Here is a 26,135-nt window from a genome sequence, read left to right on the forward strand (position 1 = left end):
TGTTTGATGTGTTGTTGAATACGATTAGCAGGTATTCTGTTGAGGATTTTAGCATCCAGCTCCATTAGAGAGATAGGTCTATAGTTTTCCTTTCTTGTGGTGTCTTTATTTAGCTTTGTTATTAGGGTGAAGTTGGCATCATAGAATGAATTAGGCAATGTTCTCTCTACTTCTATTTTTTTTGTAAGAGTTTAAGCAGCATTAATGTTAGTTCTTTCCAGAATGTTTGGTGGTATTCACTTGTGAACCCATCAGGTCCTGTGCTCTTAGTTGGGAGGCTTTTTGATGAATAATTCAATCTCATTACTTGTAGTTAGTTTGTTGAGTTCTTCAGTTTCTTCTTTCATCATTGTAGGCTGCTTGTGTGTTTCTTGAAATTGGTCCATTTCATCTGAGTTATCCATCTTGTTGGCATACAATTTTTCAAAGTATTCTCTTATGATACTCTTTATTTCTTTGGGATCAGTGGTGATAACCCCTTCCCTGTTTCTTATTTTATGTATTTGCATCTTCTCTCTTTTTTCTTTGTTATTCTAGCTAAGGGTTGGGGTTTGTCAATTTTATTAATCTTCTCAAGCAAATTTTAGTTATGTTAATTTTTTCTAGTGCTTTCTTAATTTAATTTCCTTTAGCTCTGCTCTCATCTTTATTTCCTTCTTTCTTCTTGCTTTGGGATTAGTTTGCTATTCTTTTTCTAGTTCCTTCAGTTGTGCAGTTATGTCTTTGATTTCCAGCTTCATTCCATTGTGGTCAGATAAAGTACTTTGTATAATTTCAGTCTTTCTGAATTCGTTGAGGGTCGTTCTGTGGCCTAGCATGTGGTCTATCCTGGAGAATGATCTATATGTGCTCAAGAAGAATGTGTATCCTGCTGTATTTGGGTGTAATGTTCTGTATATGTCTATTAGGGCTAGATATTCTAACATATTATTCAAGGTCTCTGTTTTTTTATTGATCCTCTGCTGAGATGTTCTGTCTAATGGTGATAATAGTGTATTTAATTTCCCCACTATAATTGTAGAGCCATCTGTTTCTCCACTTAGTTTTTTGAATGTTTGCCTCATGTATTTTGAGATGCCCTGTTTAGGTGCATAAATATTTATCGTTTATTTCTTCTTGATAAATTACCTCTTTCATTAATATATAGTGTCCTTCTTTGCCTCTTACAATAGTTTTGCATTTAAAATTTATTTTTCCTTATATTAGTAACTACTTCCACCCTTTTTAGTTGTTGTTTGAATGTAAAATTGTTTTCCATCCATTCACTTTCTACCTTCTTGTGCCCCTTGGTCTAAGGTGAACTTCCTGTGGATAACATATAGATGCATCATATTTCCTTATCCATTCTGCCAATCTGTGTCTCTTGATTGGAATGTTTAATCTATTTACATTCATTGTTATTACTGTCAAGGCATTACTTACATTAGCCGTATTTTCTTTAGGTTTATATATGTCATGTTGTTTTTATTTCTTTTTTTTAATCCTTTTAGTTATTCTTATCAATGATCTTCCTTCCTATACTCTTCTCTAACCCTTTCTCCTGTTTTTTCCTTTCACCTTGAAGAACTCCCTTTAGTATTTCTTGAATTGCCAGTTTCTTGTTGATACACTCTCTTAATTTTTGTTATCTGTGAATATATTGAACTCTACCTCATTTTTGAATGCCAGTTTTGCTGGATGCAGAATTCTTGGCTGACAGCTTTTTCTTTTAGCACTTTAACTATGTCATACCACTACCTTCTTGCCTCCATGGTTTCAGATGAGAAATCAGCACTTACTCTTATTGAGCCTTCCTTGTATGTGATGATCTCTTTTCTCTTACTGCTTTCAGTATTCTCTTTGTCTTGAGCATTGGACAATTTGATAAGCATTTGTCTTGGGATAGGCCTGCTAGGATTTATACTGTTCAGGGTGTGATGCACTTCCTTGACATGTATGTCCATGTCCATCAAAAGAGTTGATTGGGAAGTTTTCAGCCATTATTTCCTTTAACACTCCTTCTGCCCCCTTTCCCTTCTCTGGGATGCCTATAATGCGTTTATTTGTGTATTTCTTTTTGCCGTTCAAATCTTTAAGTCCCTGCTGCTTTTTTTCTATCTTCTTATCTATCCTTTCTACTCTCTTTTTGATTTCAGATGTACTGTCTTCAACATCACTTATTCTGGTCCTTTGCCCTCACTCAAATGTGCTGCTTTGTGCTTCCATTGTATTTTTGATTTCTTGCATTGTGCCATTCATCACCATCAGATCTGTTATCTTTTTATGTATCTTTACAATTTCTTCAATATGTTCCCCATGTCTTATATCCATTATCTCTTCCTTCACTTCATTAGGTTGAGTCATGATATTTGTTTGGACATCCTTGATTAGTTATTTCATGTTCTGCATCTCCTCCTGCTTTTTTAGTTTGTTTGTTTGACTGGGCCATGTCTTCCTGTTTCTTAGTATGCTTGTAATTTTTTGTGGGTGTCTAGGCATTTGTTTATCTTGATGGGTTTATTTGGTTGGGTAGCTTCTCTTTCTGCCATATCCTAGGGTTTTATTTTGTTGTTTCTTTGTGTGTGGTAAGGTACCTTTTTGATACTTGGTTCCTCTTATTCTATATCCTTGCAGTTATCTGTGTTCCCTTGAAAAAAATATTAGGACCAGAGAAAAGGAAATCGATAAGAGAAAAAGAATAGTAGTATAACAGCAACAACAAAAAGAAGAGGAACTGTACAAGAACTAGGAAACTAAATAAGTAATAATGAGTAAAAAATCATAAAATACACAAATGAGTAAGAATAAAAAAAAGTGGAATAGAAGAAGTGAAAGAAGAGACAAATAGAGAATAAAAACAATGAATTAAAAGGCCAAACAGAAGATAATAAAAGGAACAACAAAAGTGAGAGAGAGAGAGAGAAAAAAGACCAAACAAAAGAGGTAGAAGGAAAGAAAAGGAAACAGAAGTCAGAAGATAGAAAAATGAAGGAAAGAAAAGAAATAAAGCAGTTTGAAAAAATAAAAGAAAAAAAGGAAAGAAAGGGAAAAGACAACAAATAAGAAAAACAACAACAACAACAAAACAACCCTGGAAAAACAGCTTTCCCTCTTAGGTCCCTAGGGACTTCTCAGCTGGTGCTCATTAATTAATCACCTGGCAGCCTGTTCTCTGCAGGTGCTGTATCTAGTTTTGGGGAAGGAAATAAAGGAAAAAAATAAAAGTACCAATAAAAGATAAAAAAACTAACAACCCAGATCCATAAAAGCCTAAAACAAACAACAGAATCTCATTCTATAAGTTCCTTATTAAAAGGTGTTAGCTGTGTGCCTGATAACTCAGTGGATCACTCCTGGATCCCTTCTCTTAAGAGGTACTGAGACTTGAACTAGGGGCCTTCTGTATACAAGGCAGGAATTCCTCCACTGAGTTACACCCTCTCTATAGGTTAAAAAGGCTCTGGAAGCTTATCTGGCTTGTCTCTCCCCCTTTCCTTCAGGCGAGTTGGACTTCTAACAGTTTTCAGGGGCTAGGCTAGTTAGTCAGCTATCTCTGCCACCTCCGGGACCTAGTTCCACTCTCCCAGGGTGTCTGGGTGTGACAGCTGTCTGAGCAAATCCCCCTTCCCCTCTCTCTGGGGTCACATCACTGCTGGCTGGGGTTCTTCCTGAGATTCAGAGATGGCTCAGGTGGCCAAACTCACCAGGAAAGAAACCACTCTCCATCCTCCGCCAGACCCCTCTTCCTCCCTGGGAATGCTGCCTCCCACTCAGCTGGTTGTAGAGAACCTGGGATTTCCATGCAGGTTTTTTTTGCCCTGAGGGTGGGGCTTAGCACCTGCCATTTCCAGCTACAGGGGCAAGCAACTCATAGTTTTCCCTTTGCCTCTTTGTCTCCTTGTCCTGCTTCCTCTTGGATGATACTCAGCAGCCTCCCAAGCAACTCGCTTGAGTAGGTTTTTGCCCTTTCTCCACTGTTTTGTTTTTTCTTTTGCAAGAGAGCAGTGCACTGCCTACCTGCATGGATGCCATTTTCCTGGAAGTTCTCGTTTTGGTTTTGTTTTGCATTTCCCTTTTGGGGAATGATGTTATGATGCTGAGCATCTTTCATGTGGTTTTGGCCATTTGTTTATCTTCTTTGTGAAATTTCTATTCAAGTCTTTTGCCCAATTTTTAACTGGATTGTTTGTTTTAGTTGGTGACTTAAAGGATTTTCTTTATATATTCTGGACATCTGATAATCCACATTATCAGATATATGGTGTATTAGTCAGCCAAAGGGGTGCTGATGCAAAATACCAGAAATTGGTTGGTTTTTATACAGGGTATTTATTTGGGGTAGGAGCTTATAGATACCAGGCCATAAAGCATAAGTTACTTCCCTCACCAAAGTCTGTTTGGAGCAAGATGGTTGCCAACGTCTGCGAGGGTTCAGACTTCCTGGGTTCCTACATTCCTGGGGCTTGCTTTACTCTTGCTTCAAGTTTCCTTCCTTCTTGGGGCTGACTTCTCTTTCCTCTCTGTGCTGACTTCCCAGGGCTCCAGTTTAAGTCTTCAGCATCAAATTCCAAAATCAAAAAACTCCAACATTAAGTCCCTAACTCTGTTTTTCACCATGCCTTTTATCTGTGAGTTCCCAGCCACCAAGGGGTGGACCTCAGTGCCCTAATCATAACTCAGTCATGCCCAGGTACAGATAAGATTACAAACATCCAGTATTTATTTTTGGAAATCATCAAACTGCTTCATATGGTTTCCAAATATTTTCTCCATTGTGTAGGTTGTTGTTTAGTTTTCATGATAAAGTCCTTAGAGTCACAAAAATTTTTAATTTGGATGAGGCCACATACATTTATTTTTCTTTTATTGCTTGCACTTTGGGTGTAAAGTCTAAGAAACTGTTGCGTAACACAAAGTCCTGAAGATGCTTCCGTACATTTTCTTCTAGGAGCTTAATAGTCCTGGATCTTACAGTTAGATCTTTGGTTTATTTTTAGTTGGTTTTTGTGTATGGTGTGAGGTAGGGGTCCTCCTTCATTCTCTTGCATATGGGTATCCAGTTTTTCCAGTGCCATTTGTTGAAGAGACTATTCCTTTCCAATTGATCAGTCTTTGCCACCTTGTAAAAAATCAGTTATAAGGGTTGATTTCTGAGCTCTCAGTTTCATACCATTGGTCTATATGTCTGTCCTTGTGCCAGTACCATGCTATTTTGATTACTGTGGCTTTTTAGTAAGTTTAAGATCGGGAAGTGTATGTCCTACGTCTTTGTTTTTCTTTTTCAAGATGGCTTTGTCTGTTTGGACCCTGCCGTATAAATTTGGTGATGATGGGCTTTTCCATTCCTGCCGAGATGGTTGTTGGAAATTTGATTGGGATTGCATTGAATCTATAAATTGCTTTGGGTAGAGTTGACAACTTAACAGTATTTAGTTTTCCAATCCATGAGCCTTGGATATCTTTCCATTTATTTAGGTCTTTGATTTCTTTTAGCAGTATGGTGTAGTTTTTTGCATATAGATCTTTGGTTAGATTCATTCCTATTTGATTCATTTAGTTGCTATTATAAATGGAATTTTTTTCTTGATTTCGTCTTCTGATCTTCTTTGCTTGTGTATGGAAACACTGCTGATTTTGGGGTGTTAATCTTGTACCTAGGCACTTCGCTGAATTCAATTATATGCTCTAGGAGCTTTGTTGTGGTTTCTCAGGGTTTTCTTCATACAGAGTCATGTCATTTGCAAGTAGGGTAGCTAGCTGAGAGATATCTTAAAGAATATTTTAAAGATTAAGAAATTACTTAGGCAAAAATCAAATCATTTATTTGGGGAAAAAAAGAGTCAAGCTGCTTATAGTAAAAAAGCCCCTTCACCTTGAAATTAAAACTCTTTCTGGAACAACTATTAGATCAAAGAGTATGTAGAAAATGATAACAAAAGCAGTAGACATCAACTTTTGAGAACAGATAAAATGCTTCTCCAAAAGGAGTTTGCATTTTTTCCTTGTTGACTAATTGGTAAAGATAGCTAAAAGGTAATCCAGTTTTCAGGATATGCAGTTCATTTCTTTGCAATTTTAGATGTGTTTAGGAGTGTCAAAATAGAGACTTGATTATTATTTCACTGCTTATAAAGGAATCTTTCTGAATCTGATTTTTGTCTTCTATTATAGTGCTTTTACGTTTTCTTCTTTTAATGGTGTTAAAGTCTTCTGTTTTCTCATGTTGTCTTCTGTTGTGATGTTATCTTAATAGTGGACCATTTGACTATCCCCACAGTATAATTGATTTAGTTATATATAAAAATGTACTTTGGTTTAGACAAAGAAAATACTTAATATAGCATTGTATTAGTTCAGAAAAACTGGTGTGAAAGAAACCCCCAAAAACAGTGTTAAATATTCTATCTTATTTTAGAGGTAGTTGTTCAGAGGTAGTAGCGTGGTCCTGCTTTCCTCAATTTTGGCTTCTATTTCTGGGTCCAAGGCATTTTTTCCAGTTCTCACCATCCCTTAGCCAGTGGGAATGGGGAAAATATACACATTTTAATCCCTTTAAAGACAACCTGGAGAGGAATATGCCACTTCTGTTCACATCTTATTGGCCAGAATTTATTTTCATGGACATTCCTAGTGTCATAGTCATTAGAACTTGTCACAGATATTCTAGTTCTTTTTCTTCCTTTTGGGCACATGGCAGGGTTGCATTTTCTTTTCTTTGCCTTGCTTTAACCAGTGAAATATAAATGAGCTGAAGTGACATATTTCACTTCTAGATTAGTGCATTAAGAACTTGTGTACCAGTTGACAGAACCCCACCGCATCTCTTTATTCCCTTGCTGTGGTGCGGGGAAGTATCTCTGGTAGCCTTGGTCCCTGACTGATGATGGTGAGTAGAGCCCCCTGCTGACTTTAACTGGAACATGTACCAAGAGCAAGATTTAAACCTTTGTTGTCTAATAAATAAGCCACTGGGATTGTGGGGTTGTGTTTTGGCAGTATAATTTAGCCCAGAAATTCTTAAAGTGTGATTTGTGGAGCTTAGTTGTATAAGATCAAAATCATTTTTATAATATTATTGAGATGTTATTTGCCTTTTCTACTTGTAATTTTTCTTGTGTGTATGGTAGTTTTCCAGAGACTACATCATGTGTGATATTGCAACAGATTGAATGCAGAAGTTATAAGATGATCTGTCTTCTATTGAGGCAGACACAGAAGAGATTTACAAATATATAAACAATTCCACTCTTCTCACTAAATCTTTTGTTTTGAAAAATATGTTATTTTCTGTAAAAATGTGTTATGTGAGCTCGTAAAGGATTATTAAGTGAATGAATGAGTATTTAAAAATACTGTTTCAATTTTACATGGTAAATATTGTATATGTATATGTAACAGCTCTTTGGGGAGGTAGGTCTTCAATTTTTAAGAGTGTAAATATATAATAAGTTTGAAGAATTTTGAGAATTTCTGACATAGACTATACTAACTTGCATATGAAGTTAAAAATGAGGCTGGAAAATGTGATATTTAACAGGTTGGCCTTATGGCTGGCCAAAATTCTTGTTACTCTGGAATAAGGAGAGAACAGATACTGGCGGAAAGATAGTAGTTTGGTACAAACGCTTACCTAAAATCCCACCAGATCATGACCAGATAATTTATGAAAAATATTGAATATAAAATAATAAGCACTTAGTTAACCTTGGTGAAGAAGTTTGAAGGACACCTTTTAAAATTATTTCTAGCCCTAGTATAAATTCAGGCAGTTGAAGATTTTAGCAAGGTTTTATTGGCTGTCTTTGACAATCCATTTGGTAGTGTAGTGTTGACCTAGAATTTATTGTTAAATAAAGAAGCTTTTAAAATATTTAATAGTTACATTAGAAGCAATGAGAGAAGTAAATAGTTATTATTCTCTTCCATTTAGGAGAAAAATGCTATTTTCCAAACTTACGTATTTAAATATTTAATTCCTTTTATAAAGGAATTATAATGAAATTTCTATTTTCCATTGTCCTTTGATTTGTGATGGAGAAAAATAAGGTGTGTTTACTATCAAGAGAGAAGCAAGAAAATCTTTTAATAAAAAAATTAAAGCGAGAGTTACAGCTATATAAAAAGGAGTGAACATTTCTGAAAGATAATGTGCATTTTTGGGAATAAAACCATGTTATTTGAAAAAGTCTTAAAATCTGTGAATCTAAAACTTTATTAAATTTGTATGGATTTTTTTGGTCATATGTTTTTACCTTATTTATAAGATTATCTTTATTATCTGCATTAGATTTATGTCTTACGTTGAAAAAGGTAATAAAATGAAGATAGGTTTTATAGCTCTTGCTACTATTATTGGAAAATAATATCTGTATCCCGCTGGAACTTTTGCAATATCCAAGAAAATTTGTTTCTAGGAAAATAGCTCTAAGATTTAGTGTGAACTCAAAGAATCAAAAGCAGTGCGACTACTGCAGTGAAATAAATATTTGAGTGACAATACCCTTTAAATATGCCTTTGAAAGTTAACTTGATTTGAAGTGTTTCACACTGATCATATTTTCAATTGAATGATTTTCTCACTATAAAAAAACAACAGAGTAACAACTATAAATGGAATCTCCCAGGTTTGGTCCTAGCCTCATTTTTATTCATCTAAAAATAGGGTAAGTCAGAGAAGATATATTCACATCTGAGTGTCTTTAACATTTTTCTCTTTTGCATTATAGCTCAAATTGTTGATTGTATAGGTTTTTATTTTTAAAGAAGCTATAGATTACATAAAAGCTACATTAAAGTATCACAGGGGATTCCCATATGCCCCATCCCCTCCCCCTCCCACATTTCCCACATTGACAACATCTTTCATTAATGTGGTATATTTGTTACAGTTGATGAACACATATTGAAGCATTGCTACTAACTGAGAACTATAGTTTACATTATAGTTTACACTCTGCACAATTTTATAGGTTATCACAAAATATAAAATGGGCTGTATCTGTCATTGCAACATCATGCAGGACAATTCCAATGTCCTGAAAATACCCCCCGTGTTACACCTGTTCTTCCCTCTTCCTCCCCTAAGAACCTCTGGTAGCCACTGCCTTTATATCAATGATAAAAGTTCTTCCATTGCTAGAATAATAAGTCTATAATAGAATAATAATGTCTACGTTAGTCCATTGTTCATTCCCTAGTCTTGAGGATTTTGGGTTGGTGATGCCCATTCTGTTTCTCAGAGGGGGCTTAGATCCCATGGAGCAGATGGATGGAACTATATTGCTTCCAATTGCAGACACTCTTCTGTTCCTTGGGATGGGTGTTGTTCATCATCATCTCTTTGTTAGTTGTTCTGGGTGAGTCCAGTGAACTGGAGAGTAGGTGTTACACCTCTGCTGAGATTCAGGGCTCAGCTGGCACATGAACAGACCAAAGATTTAAGTCTCTGGGTATACATTTAACAAGTATAATGTTAATCATAGGTTCAGATAAAAGGGGCAGAAGAACTGTATGTAGGGAAACTATAAATGAGTCTAACTCAGTTATACTGGGGAGTATAAATTCTAGAGTAAGGCCCACTGACCGAATTCCTGAATTTGTCTGGCCTGCTTATAGATAGTGTCTAGAAGTCTCTAGAACCCCCAGGAACCCTTCTGTTTGAGGCATTATTTACTGTGGCAGGCAGTGAGATCCTGTTGAGATGTGCATAAGCATAACCTCTGGAATGACCTCCCAACTTACTTTGAAATCTCTTAGCCGTAAAAACTCATTTGTATTTACCATTTCCTCCTTTTGGTCAAGGTATTTTTCCAAATGCATTGCTAGTATAGGATTATATAGTTTTTTTCTGACCTTTCCAGACTAAAAATCATTCAAAAGGTAGAGCTGCCCTCTGGTGTTCATCTTGTGTCTCTCAACAACGGTGTCAATAGATTTAAAATTTTAGAGCTGATTTGGGGGTGGCTTAGAATATAATTTAGTTCAATTTTCATTTCGTAGATGAGAAAATAGAGAGGGAAATTGACTTGATGTTCTTAACATGATCTTCTTTCCGTCTGTCCATCCATCCATCCAGCCATCACATCCATCCATCATTTGGAAGAGTATGAGTCTCAGAAAGGAATTGCTTAGATGCAGGTTGTTTTGTAGTAGTGGTGTAATTTAATTTTAATATTTTGGGATACCGATTGAGTAACCTCAATATAAAACAGCCTAGAATGTGTGTTTATGCTCAGTGTGTTTTGTATGTTTGTGAGTTGTTTTATGTTCGCTTATTTATTAAGAGTTTTATTAGCTACTGAAAAATACTACCAGTTGACCTTTAAGATAGAAATGGTTGGAGAAAATAAAATTCTTAATTGCTAAATTTTAGAATTTATTTTCTATGAATGAAAATTTCTTTCAAATCTGTTACAGCCCCCCACCCCTCCAAAAAAGAGAAAAGATGTATTTGCTTCCTAGTATGTAAATTATGGTATCTTAGGAACCATTTCTTACCAGATTGAACCAGGGCTGTTTGAGTAAGGATTGACTTCAAATTAGGAGCACAAAATGCACAAGATAAGCCTAGAAGAGCAGTTTTCACACTTTGTGGTTTCAGAACCTCTTTACACTCTTAAATTAATGAGAGCCTTCCCAAAAGTTTTTGTTTAAGTGGGTTATTTTATCTATTAGTAATTAGCATATTAAAATTAAAACTGAGAAATTAAATATTCTAAAAATAACAAAAATGAACCTTTTGCATATTAATATATCATCATTTATTAAAAATAACTTTTCCAAAAATAGTGAGAAGAGTGACATTATTGTAAATTACATTTTGCGGATCTCCTTAATGTCTGGCTTAGTAGAAGAGAGTTAAATTCTCTTTTCTACTTCTGCATTCAGTTTGCCTCTATACACACATACACACTCTATTTACTTTATTTTTGTGTGTATTGTTGAAGAATATGAAGAAAATCTGGGCTCATGTAGATATATAGTTGGTTCATTGTAGTTGGATTTTTTTTTTTTTGATATTACACCAAAACTTGATAATGCTAGTTTCCTAAATATTAATGGCATTGTGGAATCTGAAACTATATTAGTGAAGATTTTGTACTCTGTTACATTAAAATCCATTGGTCTTATGCACCAGGCATTTGATATTGATCCTTGTACTTATGAACCTTGCTCTTGTGAAATTAAAACCTGGGCTGGTAATATATATTGCCTAAGAGTTAACCTCCTGAGCACCTTCATGTTGCTCACGTGTGGCCTCTTTCTAAACCAAATTCAGCATGTAAATACACTTGCCTTCCCTGCCCTCCCTGCCCACTAATATGGGACATGCTCTCAGGAATGAGCCTCCTTGGCACTGAGGGATTAGTACCAAGTGCCAACTACATATGTATTTGGAGAAAGACCTAGATCAAAAGGGGGAAATATTAAATGTAAATGAGTTTTCATGGCTAAGGGATTTCATAGGGAGTCAGGAAGTCATTCCAGAGGTGATGCTTATGCACATCAGGCGGATCTCACTGTCTACCACAATAAACAGTCTCTCAAATAGGGGTGCTCCTGGTACTCCAGAGTCATCTAGACACTAAAGGCAGGGCAGTCAGCCCTGGGAAATTGACACCCTGTCAGTGTGCCTTACCTTGGAATATGTAACCCATCTCCCGCAGTGTATCAGTTAGACTCATTCCTACACATGGCTCTTTTATCCCATTTATTCGAACCTATAATTAGCACTATGCCCATTAAGTATATGTCCCAGAGACTTAAATCTTCCAGCTGTTCATATGCCCGGTAAGCTCTGAATCTCAGCAGTTCTAGCCAATACCTACTGAGTTCATCAGACTCACCCAGAACAACTAACAAAGGAATGATGATGGACAGTGCCCAACCCAAGAAGCAGAGTATCTGCACCTTCATACTTCACACAAGATAGTTCCATCCATTTACCTCGTGGGATCTAAGGCTCCTCTCAATCAGAAGCAGAGTAGACATCACCATCCCCAAATCCTCAAGATAGAGGAATGAACAGACATAACAGGAGAATGCCACTATGGACTAAAGTAGACTTATTATTCTAGTAATGGAAAAACTAATAAGGTTGATATAAAGACAGTAGTTAATAGAGGCTTTGAGGGGAGGGAGAGGGAAGAATAGTTGTAACATGGGACATTTTTGAGATGCTGGAATTGCTCTGCAAGACATTATAGTGATGATACCTGCCATTATGCATTTTGTCAAAACTTAAAAAATTTTGCGGTGCAAAGTATAAAACGTAATGTAAACTATATAGACCATGGTTAGTAGCAATGCTTCATTGTATGTTCTTCAATTGTAACAAATGTACCACATTAATGAAAGGTGTTTTTAATGAGGGAAAGTGTGGGAGGGCGAGGGGGTGGGGTTTATGGGAATCCTTTTATTTTCATTGTAACTTATATGTAACCCAAAACTCCTTTAAAAAATAAAGAAAAAAAATTATTTAAAAAAATCCATTGGTCTTTCTGTTTGAATGAATATTGTACCAATTCATATTATGATATATTGATGATTTGGAAAATATTGGTACAGCAAGTTAAGCAGATCATCTAAATGTTGACATATTTCATTATATAATATTTAAAAAATTATATTTGTTAATGTCACTGTTGACTATATCAGAAAAATTTTTAAGTATTGGGAAGCTCTTAAGATAATGTTGGTAGTTAAATGGTTTTCTAAAATTCTCATTTTTGCTCAGAAACTCAAATGTTTATCTTTGGTTTCAAATATAACATGACTCATGTGTTGCCTTGACATGGCAAGCAAATTGTTTATTTCTAAGAAAATGTCTGCAGAGTACCCTGAATAGTCATTTTCTGTCAACTTTTCTTTCAAGTAGGAATGATGTTGAGAAAAATTGCCTAGTTAATTTAAACAATCATACAGGTGTAATCTTCCAAGATAACCATCATATTTCAGAATGTAGCAGAAGTGTTTTATATGTAATTCCCATTTAGTTACACAAAATTTTAAAAAGACACACATGAATTTGTGAAATTTTTTAACCTGCAAATGCATGGTGGTAAATAATATGATTTCTGGTACAATCGGTGTCACTGCCTTGATTTGTGCTAAGGCATCAGCACTTTACCTATCTTGCCTTTGTACTATCAGCCCAAGTGTCAACACGGTGACAAAGGCAAATAGTTTTAACCTCACAGATTTTCTGAAAGGTTCTTGGGGACCATCAGAGTTTTGTAGATCACATTTTGAGAATGTTGGTTTATAATAGCCTTGTCATACCAGAATGTCAAGCCGTCATTATATCAGATATCACCTTCCTAGCTATGGAAGACTAAGATCATATCAGAAAGGACTCAGGAAATTTCCTCCCACCCTCCTGACATGGCTTCACTAAGAACTAAAACCTGTTAGTCTGGATCCTTATTGGGACTCTAGGTTACCTTATAGGTGGACTTTTCCTCCAGAATTTGAAGAAGCACTGTGAGCTAAAGCCTGATGATTGGATATGTACCTCAAAGGACTCATCACTGCAGCAAACCATGCATAGGCTAGATTTCTTCTTGGACAAGGCACTGACTGAGTCATCATTTTAAAGTTGCCTGACCTTAAAACAACTGACTTTTACCACCACCCCTGAACAGATGGTGTATTAATCAGCCAAAGGGATGCTGATGCAAAATACCAGAAATTGGTTGGTTTTTATAAAGGGTATTTTTTAAAAAAATTTATTTATTTCTCTCCACCCCCCCCCAGTTGTCTGCTCTCTCTGTCCATTTGCTGCGTGTTCTTCTTTGTCTGCTTCACTTGTTGTCAGCAACATGGGAATCTGTGTTTATTTTTGTTGTGTCATCTTGTGTCAGTTCCCCCTGTGTGTGGTGCCATTCTTGGGCAGGCTGCACTTTCTTTCACGCTGGGTGGCTCTCCTTATGGGGCGCACTCTTTGCGCGTGGGGCTCCCCTATGCGGGGGACACCCCTGCGTGGCAGGGCACTCCTTGCGTGCATCAGCACTGCACATGGGCCAGCTCCACACGGGTCAAGGAGGCCCTGGGTTTGAACCACGGACCTCCCATGTGGTAGACGGACGCCCTAACCACTGGGCCAAGTCCGCTTCCCTATAAAGGGTGTTTATTTGGGGTAGGAGCTTGTAGATACCAGGCCATAAAGCGTAAGTTACTTCCCTCACCAAAATCTATTTGGAGCAAGATGGCTGCCAACGTCTGTGAGGGTTCAGGCTTCCTGGGTTCCTACATTCCTGAGGCTTGCTGTACTCTGGCTTCAAGGTTCCTTCCTTCCTGGGGCTGGCTTCTCTTTCCTCTGCATGTTGACTTCCCAGGGCTCCAGTTTAAGTCTTCAGCATCAAACTCCAAAATCAAAACAACAACATTAAAAGCCCTCAACTCTGCTCTTCGCCATGTCTTTTATCTGAGTCTCCACCTACCAAGGGAGACTCAGTGCCCTAATCATAACTCACTCATGCCCGGGTACAGATCAGATTATAAGCATAATCCAATATTTCTTTTTGGAATTCATCCATTATGTCAAATTGCTGCAGATGGTTAAACTGATTTTGTAGAAACACCACCAGGAGTCCTCAGGTGACTATTTCTTAGACTCTACTTTGCTCTACTCCAATCTATGATCCCTGAGTTCTCCAATAATGAATGAATGTCATTTGCTTTGAACAAAAGGGGGTCTGACAGTGTTCAATTTTACCTGAATCCTGTGATCCTGCAACACAGTATAAGTTAAGAAATTCCCCACCCATTGTGTTATTGTCCAGGTTAGCCTTAACTTCACCCTAGCATGACTGCACTTCAGATAGGCTTCTTTCCTGGACTCTAGGGCCCTGACCTCCCTCACCTTGGCCTTTATTGATTTATAGAACATGTTCCATCTGGCTTCCACAGTAAACTCAGGAGATAAGGTCATGTAATGGACACACCTCACTGCCTGATCTCCCCCCATTAGCTCATCTCAGTCCTTATAACTCTCCTGCCCTCTGCTTGAGGGTACTTGAGGCCTCTCCCTCTCCTCTACTTTGATAGCCTTTGATCTCTTTATCTCACAATAGTATTTTGGTCTGTTTCTTTTCCATTGCATAAAGCTTTGAATAAAGTCAATCCTTGCCTGTTAACAAAAACAAATCAAACAAAAGAACTTTGGAGCAAACTTGTAGAGGGTCCCATTGATCAAAGATGGAGCAACTTGAGCATTAGTAACTGCAGTGGTTAAATGTATCAAATGTGTTAAAAGTTGTGAGTTCATGTGGATACATAAAAACAAAATACTTCATTGGTCACTAGAGGAGGATTCAAAGAAATGAACTTATTCTTCTGAAAAATGGTAAATATAGGTCAGTTAAAGATCCAGCATTTATTCTGCCTTTCTTCGATGAACTGCGCCTCAGGATAACCAAATAAGGGATTTTTTTCTATATGGAATTATTGTAGTTCACAAAGGTGCTGATGCAAAGTGCCAGAACTCTGTTGGCTTTTATACAGAGTGTTTATTTTAGCTTACAGTCCCAAGGCCATAAAGCATAAGTTACTTCCCTAACCAAAGTCTGTTGCTATGTGTTTGAGCAAGATGGCTGTCAGTCTCTGGAAGAGTTCAGCATTCCTCTTCCTCCTAAGGCTCTGTGGTTCCAGCTACTTCCTTTTTCAGCTGTAGATTAGCATAAGGCTTGTCTCTCTGGGCTCAGCTGTTCTGTTCTAGTCACAAGGTCAGCTGTAGACTTTCAGGCCCATTCTCTTCCTGGGGCCTCTGCCATGTCTAATGGAGCCTTCTCTCTTTCCTCATGTATCTGCTTCTCTTTGTGTTTACTTCCTGGGGCTCCAGCATCAAAACTACAACTCTCTCCTCTGCCATATAGTTTTCTTTGTGAGTCCCCGCCCACCAAGGGGGCGGGAACTCAGCATCCTACTGCCTTGGCCCAATCAAAGCCCTAATCATAATTTAATCAAGTAAAAGTGAAACCTCTGAATTTAATACTGTCTGATATGTGCAGAGGAACAGACCAGTTTACAAACACAATCCAGTATCTATTTTTGATATAGTGCAGTATCACCATCAAGCCCTAATGAAATAATGGATCTAGGCTGTGCTATCAGTGACTGCTTATATTATAAAAGAAAGTTTACTAGACTATTTGCCTCCTATGGAAGATTACAATACCACCTATAAAAAATTCTTGTTAGCAAATCATCAGTTAAATTATGCTTTCAGATCCAGCCATCTTTTACAGAAAATACAGAGGATACAGAAACATATTAGTGATACCATGGATATGTAATTGGCAAAATCCGGAATGTGGGGAAACTCTATGGGACAAACAGCCAAGTTTTTTAAACAAATAAATTGCTAGGAAAAGGAACAACAAGAAAGCTGTAGATTAAAAGGCAAATGCAATATATAGACCTTGTTTGTTTCTGATTTGTACAATCCAACTGTTAAAGAAAATGAGAGAAGATTTGGGAAATTTGAATACAGACTAGATGTGAAATTAAAGAATTGTTTTTAGTATGGTAGTAATATAGTTATACTTTTAGAAAGAGGTCTTATATTTCAGAGATAATACTGAAATATTTACATAGGAAGTGATATTTCTGAGATTTCCTTAAAATTAAATACTAGTATGTGTTTATTTGTTGGTGGGTATTATGAAATAAGTTTTCCATGAATTGATAATTGTTAAGCTGAGTGATGGGTACATGATGGTTCAGTATACTCTTTTTCTTCTTTTGTACATATCTGGAATTTGCCATAATAAAATGTTAAAAGTTTTGCTCGTTCAGATTTATAACAACAGTTTCAAGGAAATGTTCCTAAGTTTTATGCAACATAGGAAAAAAAAAAATGTGTAAAAACTTAAATATGTAATGTAGTTTTGTCCATACAGAATTTCTTAAAAAACTATGAATTTCTGAAAATCTAAAAGAATAATTTAATGAACACTTATATACCAATTTCCTAAGAATTTAAAAATTACAAATACAGAGTGTACTGTTGCTCATATTTTTCTCCCTTATCCCAGGTGTCATTATTATTCTGAATCTGATGTTTATCATTCCCATACAAGTCTCTGTCTGTCTGTCTATTGTCTTCCTTTCTATCTGTCATCTGTCTTAAAGAATATATTGTATTGAATTTGTGTGTTTAAAACCTTATGTTAATTTTTTTTTAATTTGGAGGTTTATCTATATTGATAATCATTTTTACTTCTATGATGGTTATCTGAAAAATTGGGAAATTTTGCATAAACTTATTTGTAAATAGTATGTTAGTTATATTTTCAGATAATATGCATAATATGTTTTTCTTCAACCTCCAGACACCTTTACAGATGAGGCACCTTCAAATTTAAGCACTGGGTCCAGTTATTAATCTGAAAAAAGTATAATAAATATATTGTCTTCCATATGTTTCCATATGTTTTTTATTTTGTTCTCTACATTATGTGTTCTGTCCCAGCCACTGTTCTAAGTTCTGGTTATATAGAATATGGCATGTACGGTCTCTGCCTTCATGGAACTTAAATAATTTCAGATAGTGATCAATTCTGTGGAGACATTTTATTATTGGAGGTGGAGGGACTGTTGGGAAAGAGGACTGTATTTGGGCTGCAACCTGAAATGGAAAGGAGCCAGTTGTATGAATAACTCCAAGAAGAGGTCCTGCAGGTTGAGGAGACAGAAATGTAAAGGCCTAGAGGTGGGAGAAACTTTCTGCATTCAGGGAATTGATAGAGGGCCAGTTTGGTTGAATCCTAATGAGTGAGGGAGAAATTTGTGAAAAGTGAACTTGGGAGGTAGTAGGGGCCAGATGATAAAGGGCTCACTAGGCTGTGGTAAGAAAACAGGATTTTACTTAAAATCTGTTGGGAGGCCATTGAAGAGTTTTCAGCAGGAGTTTTTCAGCACTTGGTTAAGTTTATGGTTATGGAAGTCTACATGTATGATCAATGGCATAGAAATATTCATATACCAGTATCAGTGCCCTGCTTTTTTGATACTGTACTATAGTTATGTAAAATGTAAACATTGAAGAAACTGGGTAAAGCGTACATGGAACTACTTTGTATTGTATCTGCAACATCTTCTGAATCTGTAATTATTTCTAAATAAAAAGTTAAGATCAGTGTGTGTAGAAAATGTACTTTTGGGCAGCAAGAATGAAAGCAGGCTAGTTAAAAGACTGTGATTTCCAAGTGAGAGATGATTGCTTGGACTTGGGTAGTAATAGTGGATTTGGAGAGGAGAGAATGGATTTGAGATATTTTAGAGAGGGAGCTGCTCTTGGGTTAGGATGGGGGGAAAGGGAGTATAGATTTTTTAACTTGAGCAACTAATGGGAAGATTAACATTGGAAGAGATAACTCCTCTTGGGAAGAGGTCACAGAAAACATTTTATACTTGTTAGGTTGGATAAACTATCAGAGAGGTGGAGGGTGGAGTTGAGCCAGTTTACATATGGATGGTAATTACAGCTATGGGATTAGATGAAATTGCCCAGAGTAAATCTGTGGAGAAAGTAAAATGGCCAGGGAACTGAGCAAAGGGGATACTTCCAGCATTTCGATGTGTGTCAGAGGAGGAGGAGCCAGTTGAGGAGATATGAAAGAAGTGGAGATGGGAAGAAAATTGGAAGAGCATGGAGTCATTGAAGGGCAAAGAAGAAACAGTTGGATGATGGAGCTCTCTGGTTTGGATAGTACTGAGAGATTAAATATGATGAAGATAGAAATGACCACAAGGAGGTTTTTGGGAGTCCAAGGGTGCAGGTAAACTAGTGGTTTGAAAAGTGGACAACATGTGAGGAAACAGGCATTTCATTTAATGAGTAGCAGAGAAATGGAACCTAGCTCGTGAGACCTCCTTGATCATGTTTGTAAGCTAATGGGTATGATCCAGTTGAAAGGGAGAAATAGATGAATCAGAGAAAGGATAATTGAAGGAGAAAATACTTTGATGATGCAGGAGAGGCTGGGCTTGAGTGTATAAGTGGAAAGATTGTTCCTTGATTCTCAAGATACCAGCCAAAGAAATCCTTTTAATAGCAGTTCGGACCACTTCACTCTTTTGTTCAGAAACTTCCCATCCGGCTCTTTAAAAACCAAAGCCCTTAGAATAGTTGACAAGATTCTAAATGGTCTGTTCTCTTCCTATGCTCTCCTCCACCCCCATGTCTGACTCTGATCTCATCTCTTGCTACTATTCTCTTTTAAGTCTGTTCCATCCACATTAGCCAGCTCACTGTTTATTGAACATCACAGACATGACCTTGGGGTTGTAGTGCTTTTTATTCCCTCTGCCTTTTTATTCCCTTTGCACTTGCGTGAGTGGATCCTCTCTTCTTTCAGGCCTTTCCTTAAATGGTAGGCTCTTGAGATCTTCCTTGACCACTCTGTTTAAATTGAATGCCTTTTCCCTGGACCTTTTTATTCCCTCTAACTTGCTTTTTCTACGTAGCACTTCCTACCACCTGACATATTATATGATTTACTTTATTTGCTTACCTTGTCTCTCACCACTAGGGTGTTCATGCTACAAGGGGCAGGGGTTTTTGTTTATATTTGCACTATTTTGACAACAGCCAGAACAGGGCCAGCTATTCAGATATTTGTGTAATGAATGGGAACAGAGAAAAAAGAATATAGATGGAGAATCAGATAGGTTTAAGGATATGGTGGTTGAATGTATTGTTTGAGGTAATAAAAATTACAAAGTAAGGGTATTAACTTAGAATGGAGTGGGGTAGGCATGATTGGAGTTTTGAGGAGAGCAGAGAAAGTGTGAAAACTCTTTTTTGGAGTAGAAAGTGTAAGATTGCCCAGCATTCTGTAAAAAAATTATGTATGTTTTTTGTGATTTTCTGAAATGGAATGTGCTTCTCACTTAAAACACTTGTGTGTGTTGTGTGTATGTCAGGGTACACCAGCAGCTATCTTAATATTTAACAAGGTAAAGCTATAAAACAGTAAGGAAATGTGGCAGATATAAATGCTTAGTATATTTAGAAGGGTAGAGTTTTTTTTTAAACAGTGATTATTACAGTATTGAATTTATAATTGATGTAGAATGTGCCTTAATATAACTTTCTTTTTAGCCTTACCAATAATTCTAGGATTGTGGGACTCTTGGCTCAGCTGGAGAAGATCAATACTGAATCTACGGAATCAGATACTGCCAGATATGTCACATCAAAAATCCTTCATCTGGCTCAAAGTCAAGGTAAGCTTTAATCTTTTATTTTTGGAATTAAAAAAAAAAAAGTAGATTTATTAAGAATTTTCAAAATTTTAATAAAATGCATGATTAGCTGTAAAAGTTGAACTTTCTCACATTGACTCAAGTAAAAAAATCTGTTGACTGATTCTTTTTCTGCCAGCTGCAATCTTCTATTGAACGTTTATAGGGAATTTTTAATTTCTGTTAACATGGTCTTCAACTCTGTTCGGTTCCTTTTCGTAATTTTCATCTCTCTATTGATAATCTCTTTGTGTTCATCTGTTGTTCTTCTGATTCCTTTTAGTTCCTTGTCCTTGTTTTCCTTTAGCTCTTTGAGTGTATTTAGGACTGTTTTAAAAAAGTCTCTGCCTGGAATGTCCCAGGTCTGAGCCTTTTAATTGATGGCTTCTAGTGCTTTACTTTTCTCCTTTGCCTGGGCCATCACTTCCCCTTTCTCTTTATATTTTATAATCTTTTGTTGAAACCTCTTTGATATTTTAGTTTGTTATTGCTGGATTTAAACTCTGAGGCTCCTGTCCCTTAAGCTTGTATCCAACTAATGTGAATGCCAGGAGCAAACAAACAAAAAAAAAATGGAGGAAAATAAGACAACTCATTTCCCAATCTTTGCAGATTGACCTATGCTAGTGCTCTTCTTCTTCAGGGCTAGTCCATACAATAAGGTTGGAGAATAGCTTCAGGCTAAAATGGAGGGGTTTTCCTTGTTCTTTCTGAATATGGGTCTTCTCTGGGCTTGCACTTGTGGCCCTAGAAATTCCCTCCTTTACACTGATAAGACTGTAATTTTCCTAGGGAATAGTTTCATCAGGGTTCTGGGCACTGCACTGTGTATCCTCCAGCCAGCAATCCCTTGACCCAAGCAGCATGACTTGACTGCTCCCCCACAGTGTTCTATAGGAGAGCTCTGTGAGCTGCCTTTTACATGCAGGGCAAGTTCTGGGACACTGAGTCCCTCAGACAGATTGGACTAGACATATATGTTCCCAATATGGGCATGAATTTTACTCTGTTCCCTTCAGAACTTGGACCAGGGATCTGCTCTGGGAGTGCAGGCTACTTCTGTGCTGATTTGGTGAGGGTTGCTTGAGCAGACCAGCCAGAGCACAAGATCCTACTGCTTTTAAGTGAACTTTTTCTAGATTTGGCGCTCGCCTTATTACTGCAAGTCCTTTAACTGTGTTCTGGAACTTCTATTTATTTTTTAAAGATTTATTTTATTTATTGCTCCCCGCTTTGCCCATTGTTTGCCCTTGCTGTCTGCTCGTCGTCTTTTTTAGCAGGCACTGGGAATGGAACCCAGGACCTCCCTTGTGTGAGGGAGGCACCCGACTGCTGGAGCCACATTGGCTCCCTGCTTGTTCTGTCTCTCATGGTGTTTCCTTGTTGTGTCATTTCGTTGTGTTATTTTGTTGCATCAGTTTGCCACTCCAGCTGTCATGTCAGCTCACTGTCTTGCTTGTCTATTTTAGGAGGTACCGGAAACTGAACCTGGGACCTCCCATGTGGTAGGCAGGCGCCTAACTGTTTGAGCCACATCTGCTTTCCTGGAGCTTTTAGAAAGATGTTTCTGTCAGTTCCTGCTGGTTGCTCAAAACTTTTGTAGGTGGGATGAAGCCCTGAAGTGAAGACTGTTTTTTCTTGTTGTTCTTTTTGAGTAAGCAGCTTTTTATTTTATTTTATTTTATTTTTATTTTTTAAAAGATATTTAGATTACATAAATGTTACATAGAAAATATAGGGGATTCCTGTATGCCCCACTCCTCACACCACCCACATTTACCCACATTAACAACATCCTTCATTAGTGTGGTACATTCATTGCAATTGATGGCCACATTTTGGAGCATTGCCCCTAAGCATGGATTATCTCTCTCCCATCCAATTCTGTAGGTTATATCAAAATATATAATGGCTTATATCTGTCATTGGCAGTGTCATTCAGGACAATTCCCAAGTCCCAAAAATGCTCCTGTGTTACATCTGTTTTCCCTCTCCCACCCGTCAGAAACTCCAGTGGCCACTGCCTCCATATCAGTAACATAATTTCTTCCATTGCTAGAATCACAATAAGTCTATAGTAGAATACCAGTAAGTGCACTCTAGTCCATAGTTCATTCGCCAGTTTGGCCAAATACAATTAATAAGAAAATGAAATAATGATGATAGTTTTAAAAATAAGAAATAAAATAGAAAAAAATTTAAGAATAGAAAAATAAAATTTGGGATAATAAAAAATAATGAAAAAATATTAAAAACAGTTTTTTTTACATTTTGCCCTTCATCACTGTAAAATCTCTTGTCCTGTATGTACAGTGACATTTTCTTCCATATCTTCCCCCAGTGTCTTACTTTTTTCATTTTGTTTTCAAAGAAGTTTTTAGTTTACAGCAAAGTCACATACAGAGTGTAGGGGACCCCCATATACCCAACATCCTCCCCCTTTTCCCTCTTCTCCTATTTATAACATTTTATATGTGAATGGTACATTTGTTACAACCGATATAGAAATACTGAAACATAGCTACCAACCATGGGCAATAGTTTACATTAAGATTTACATTTTGGACCAAACACATTTGTAAATTTTGATGAAACTTAACATGACCTGTATCCATCATTGCAAGGTATATAGAACACTGCCATTGCCCTCAAAATGCTGCCTGTTCCATCTATTCTATTCCTCCCTCTCCCTTCCGTTAGGATCCATGGCAACACCAGGTTTCACTCCTTGCAGGACCAGATTCTTAGTTACTTGCAACATCACTGAGGGCTTGACACAACGGTCTGTCCTCCCTTATTGGGCACTGCCCTTGCTCTCGAGAGACTCCTCCCCTCTACTTGAGAACACAGCAGGCCTTACCAGGATGGGAGTCCAACACCTTCCTGCTCGTTATGTGGGTCTCTACTCACTGATATAACACGCTATGTCAAGATGAACTCTTACTCCCTAGAAACCTACCCCAGGTGCTTCCTGTCCCAAATGCCCCCCACATTCAATGCCCTAAAGCAGTACGCCTACCTTGCCCTATTACCGAAAGAGCATTCCCAACATTGTAGTTTTAACCACGTCTCCACCATTCCCCAGTGTTCACCTGCTCCCTCCCTCAGCCCTCTCCCAGTTCCATGGACAGTCCAACCCACCCTCCACACTCTACTCCCCCGACATACCTCCACCACCTAAACCAATAGTATCAACTATACCACTGTCATGCCACTGCACAACCACAGACTTCAGTCTTTTTATAGATTTCACCCATGGGCATTGTCTCACAACCACCTTCTCCCCTTCTTTTTCCTGTAAACCTATTATCCAGACTCTAGCTCTGTGAGTCTGTTCAATTTGCTTAATTCCTATCAGTGAGGTCATGTAATATTTGTCTTTGAGTGCCTGGCTTGCTTCACTAAACATAAGGTCCTCAGTTCATCCATGTTATCCTGTGTGTTAATACTATATTCCTTCTTATAGCTGAGTAATATTCCATTGTATGTATATACCACAATTTGTTTATCCATTCATCTGTTGAAAGGCATTTGGGTTGATTCCAGCTTTTGGCAATAGTGAATAATGCCACTGTGAACATTGGTGTACCTATATCTGTTCATGTGTACTTGCTTTCAATTCTTATGGGTGTATACTCAGCAGTGGAATTGCTGGATCATATGGCAGTTCTGTAGTTAGTTTCCTGAGGAACTGCCATACTGTCCTCCACAATGGCAAGCAGCTAATGTTTGAGTAAATACTAACTTTATATTTAACAGGGAAACATCAAAGGCTTTTCTGTTAAAATTAGGGTCCAAGCAATTCACAATTATTTTAATTTGATTTTTGTTGTTATTTCATTTTTCTGGAGGTTCAGGGCATTGAAATAAGATGTTTAGTAGCCATTTACTGTTTAGTATCTATTAAGCCTTCTTCCTGGTCATAGACCTTTAGTTTATTTTGGTGATTTCCTCTTATGTAGTCTACGTGTTTGGGAGATAGTTGACAGCACCTCCAAACCTATAAGTGGTCTTTAATAGATTACATTTGTTTCTTGCAAGATTTTAAGTATCTATACCTTTTAATTTAGAAAGTCACTATATTGGATTGTAGTCTTCAGAAATATTGGCATGTATTACCTAAGGTAAATGTACAAGTATGTCGTTTGTATTGGTGCAAAGTGAAATATCCCAGGTATGTTTATTGTCTTGTCATATGAAAATATACCCGCCCCCGCCCCCCCAACAAAATGAAACATATCCCTCAACAGATTACACTTTTGTGTGCTGCCACACTACTGTAGACTCCTCCCGCACACTACTTGGAAGCCCCTGTTCCTACAATAACAATGCACTACTACTGGAGACTGCTTTTCCCTGCACTGCTGCCCACCATTAGGGGCCAACTCCTGAATAGTGCCTCTTGGACTTGCATAATAATATGATTCTGCTTATAGTTCCTTGGATTAATCAGCTATCATAGTACATCATCATTTATAGGTTAATACAATTGGCTATCCATTTAGTGGAGAGCAAGTTTAGAAATTTATAATTCAAAGAAGAACTGCAATACTTGAATACTTGAAAAGATTCTTTACCTCCTTAAAAGTCAGGGAACTGCAACTTAAAACAGAATCTTCGCATTAGTTTTGCAGAAATTAGAATGATAGTTACTGTTGAGAGCATGTGCAATAAATTGTTGGTTGTGCAATAAATATTACAAATTTTGGAGAAAATAATTTGGTTATATTCATTAGTATTTGAAGTATACATGCTATTATTTGACCCAGATTACCACTTTTAGAAATTTATTCAACTGAAATACAAATACAAGTATGTGAAAGAAGTGGGGATGTTTATTACAGCATTGTTTATAATATTGAAAGATCAAAAACAGCCCAAATATCCACCAATGAGAGAATGGATGAATAAATTTTGGTATGGGAACTTTGTAACTTTATTATGCAACTATTATAAATAATAAATTGGAACTATATGAGTTGACCTGAAACTCTAAATTTGGTATATTAAGTAAAAAGCAAATTTCTTTGGTTCACATATCTCCATATGTGTAGCCTAGTTTTTGTACAAAATAAATCATTATATGTGTGGCAGTTTGATATGGTTTTGAATTCCAAAAATAGATATTGGATTATGTTTGTAATCTGATCTGTACCTGGGCATAAATGAGTTACGATTAGGGATGGGGACTCACAGATAAAAGACATGGCAAAGAACAGAGTTGAGGGTTTCTGATGTTGGAGTTTTGATGTTGGAGTTTGATGCTGGAGCCTCAGGAAGTAAGCTCACAGAGGAAAGAGAAGCCAGCCCCAGAAAGAAAGGAACCTTGAACCCAGAGAGAAGCAAGACTCTGGAAGGGAGGAACCCAGGAAGCCTGAACCCTCATAGCCATCGGCAGCCATCTTGCTCCAACATGTGAAAATAGACTTTGGTGAGAGAAGTAGTTTATGCTTTGTGGCCTGGTACTTGTAGGCTCCTTCTGCAAATATATACTCTTTATAAAAACCAACCAATTTCTGGTATTTTACATCAGCACACCTTTGGCTGACCAATACAACATGCATATGCAATGTTTGTGTAAGCAAGATAATGAAAAAAAAAAGGAAGGATACATACTAAATTAGAAGGAGTAGTCATATCAGTGGGCTAGGAATAGAGGGGAATGAGGTAAACTTCTAATTTTAATTTAGACATATTTGTATTAGAATTTTTGCAACAAATGTATGCTTGTTATGTATTTAAATGAATATGAGTTAAAAAAAAAAACATACCACCTTGCTGTATACATTATTCACATAGGTGAAACTTATAAATTCCCACAATTTGGCCTGTTTTCCTTGAACACATAAAATATTCTGTCTTTAATAATACACTGCTTATTTGCAGTGTGCATGGTACTTTTTGTA

General features: G+C 37.1%; 1 protein-coding gene across 4 annotated transcripts in view; it reads left to right on the plus strand.

The window, feature by feature from the left end:
• Positions 1-26,135, plus strand: part of AGTPBP1 (ATP/GTP binding carboxypeptidase 1) — a 255,124-nt gene that overhangs the window by 34,818 nt on the left and 194,171 nt on the right. For all 4 annotated transcript variants that reach the window (XM_071216649.1, XM_071216650.1, XM_058301576.2 and 1 more), the window contains one exon: positions 20,087-20,211. In XM_071216649.1, the coding sequence (XP_071072750.1) occupies positions 20,087-20,211 (125 nt within the window). The remainder of the gene's footprint in view (positions 1-20,086; positions 20,212-26,135) is intronic.

The sequence above is a fragment of the Dasypus novemcinctus genome, chromosome 8 (assembly GCF_030445035.2).
Source record: "Dasypus novemcinctus isolate mDasNov1 chromosome 8, mDasNov1.1.hap2, whole genome shotgun sequence".
NCBI lineage: Eukaryota > Metazoa > Chordata > Mammalia > Cingulata > Dasypodidae > Dasypus > Dasypus novemcinctus.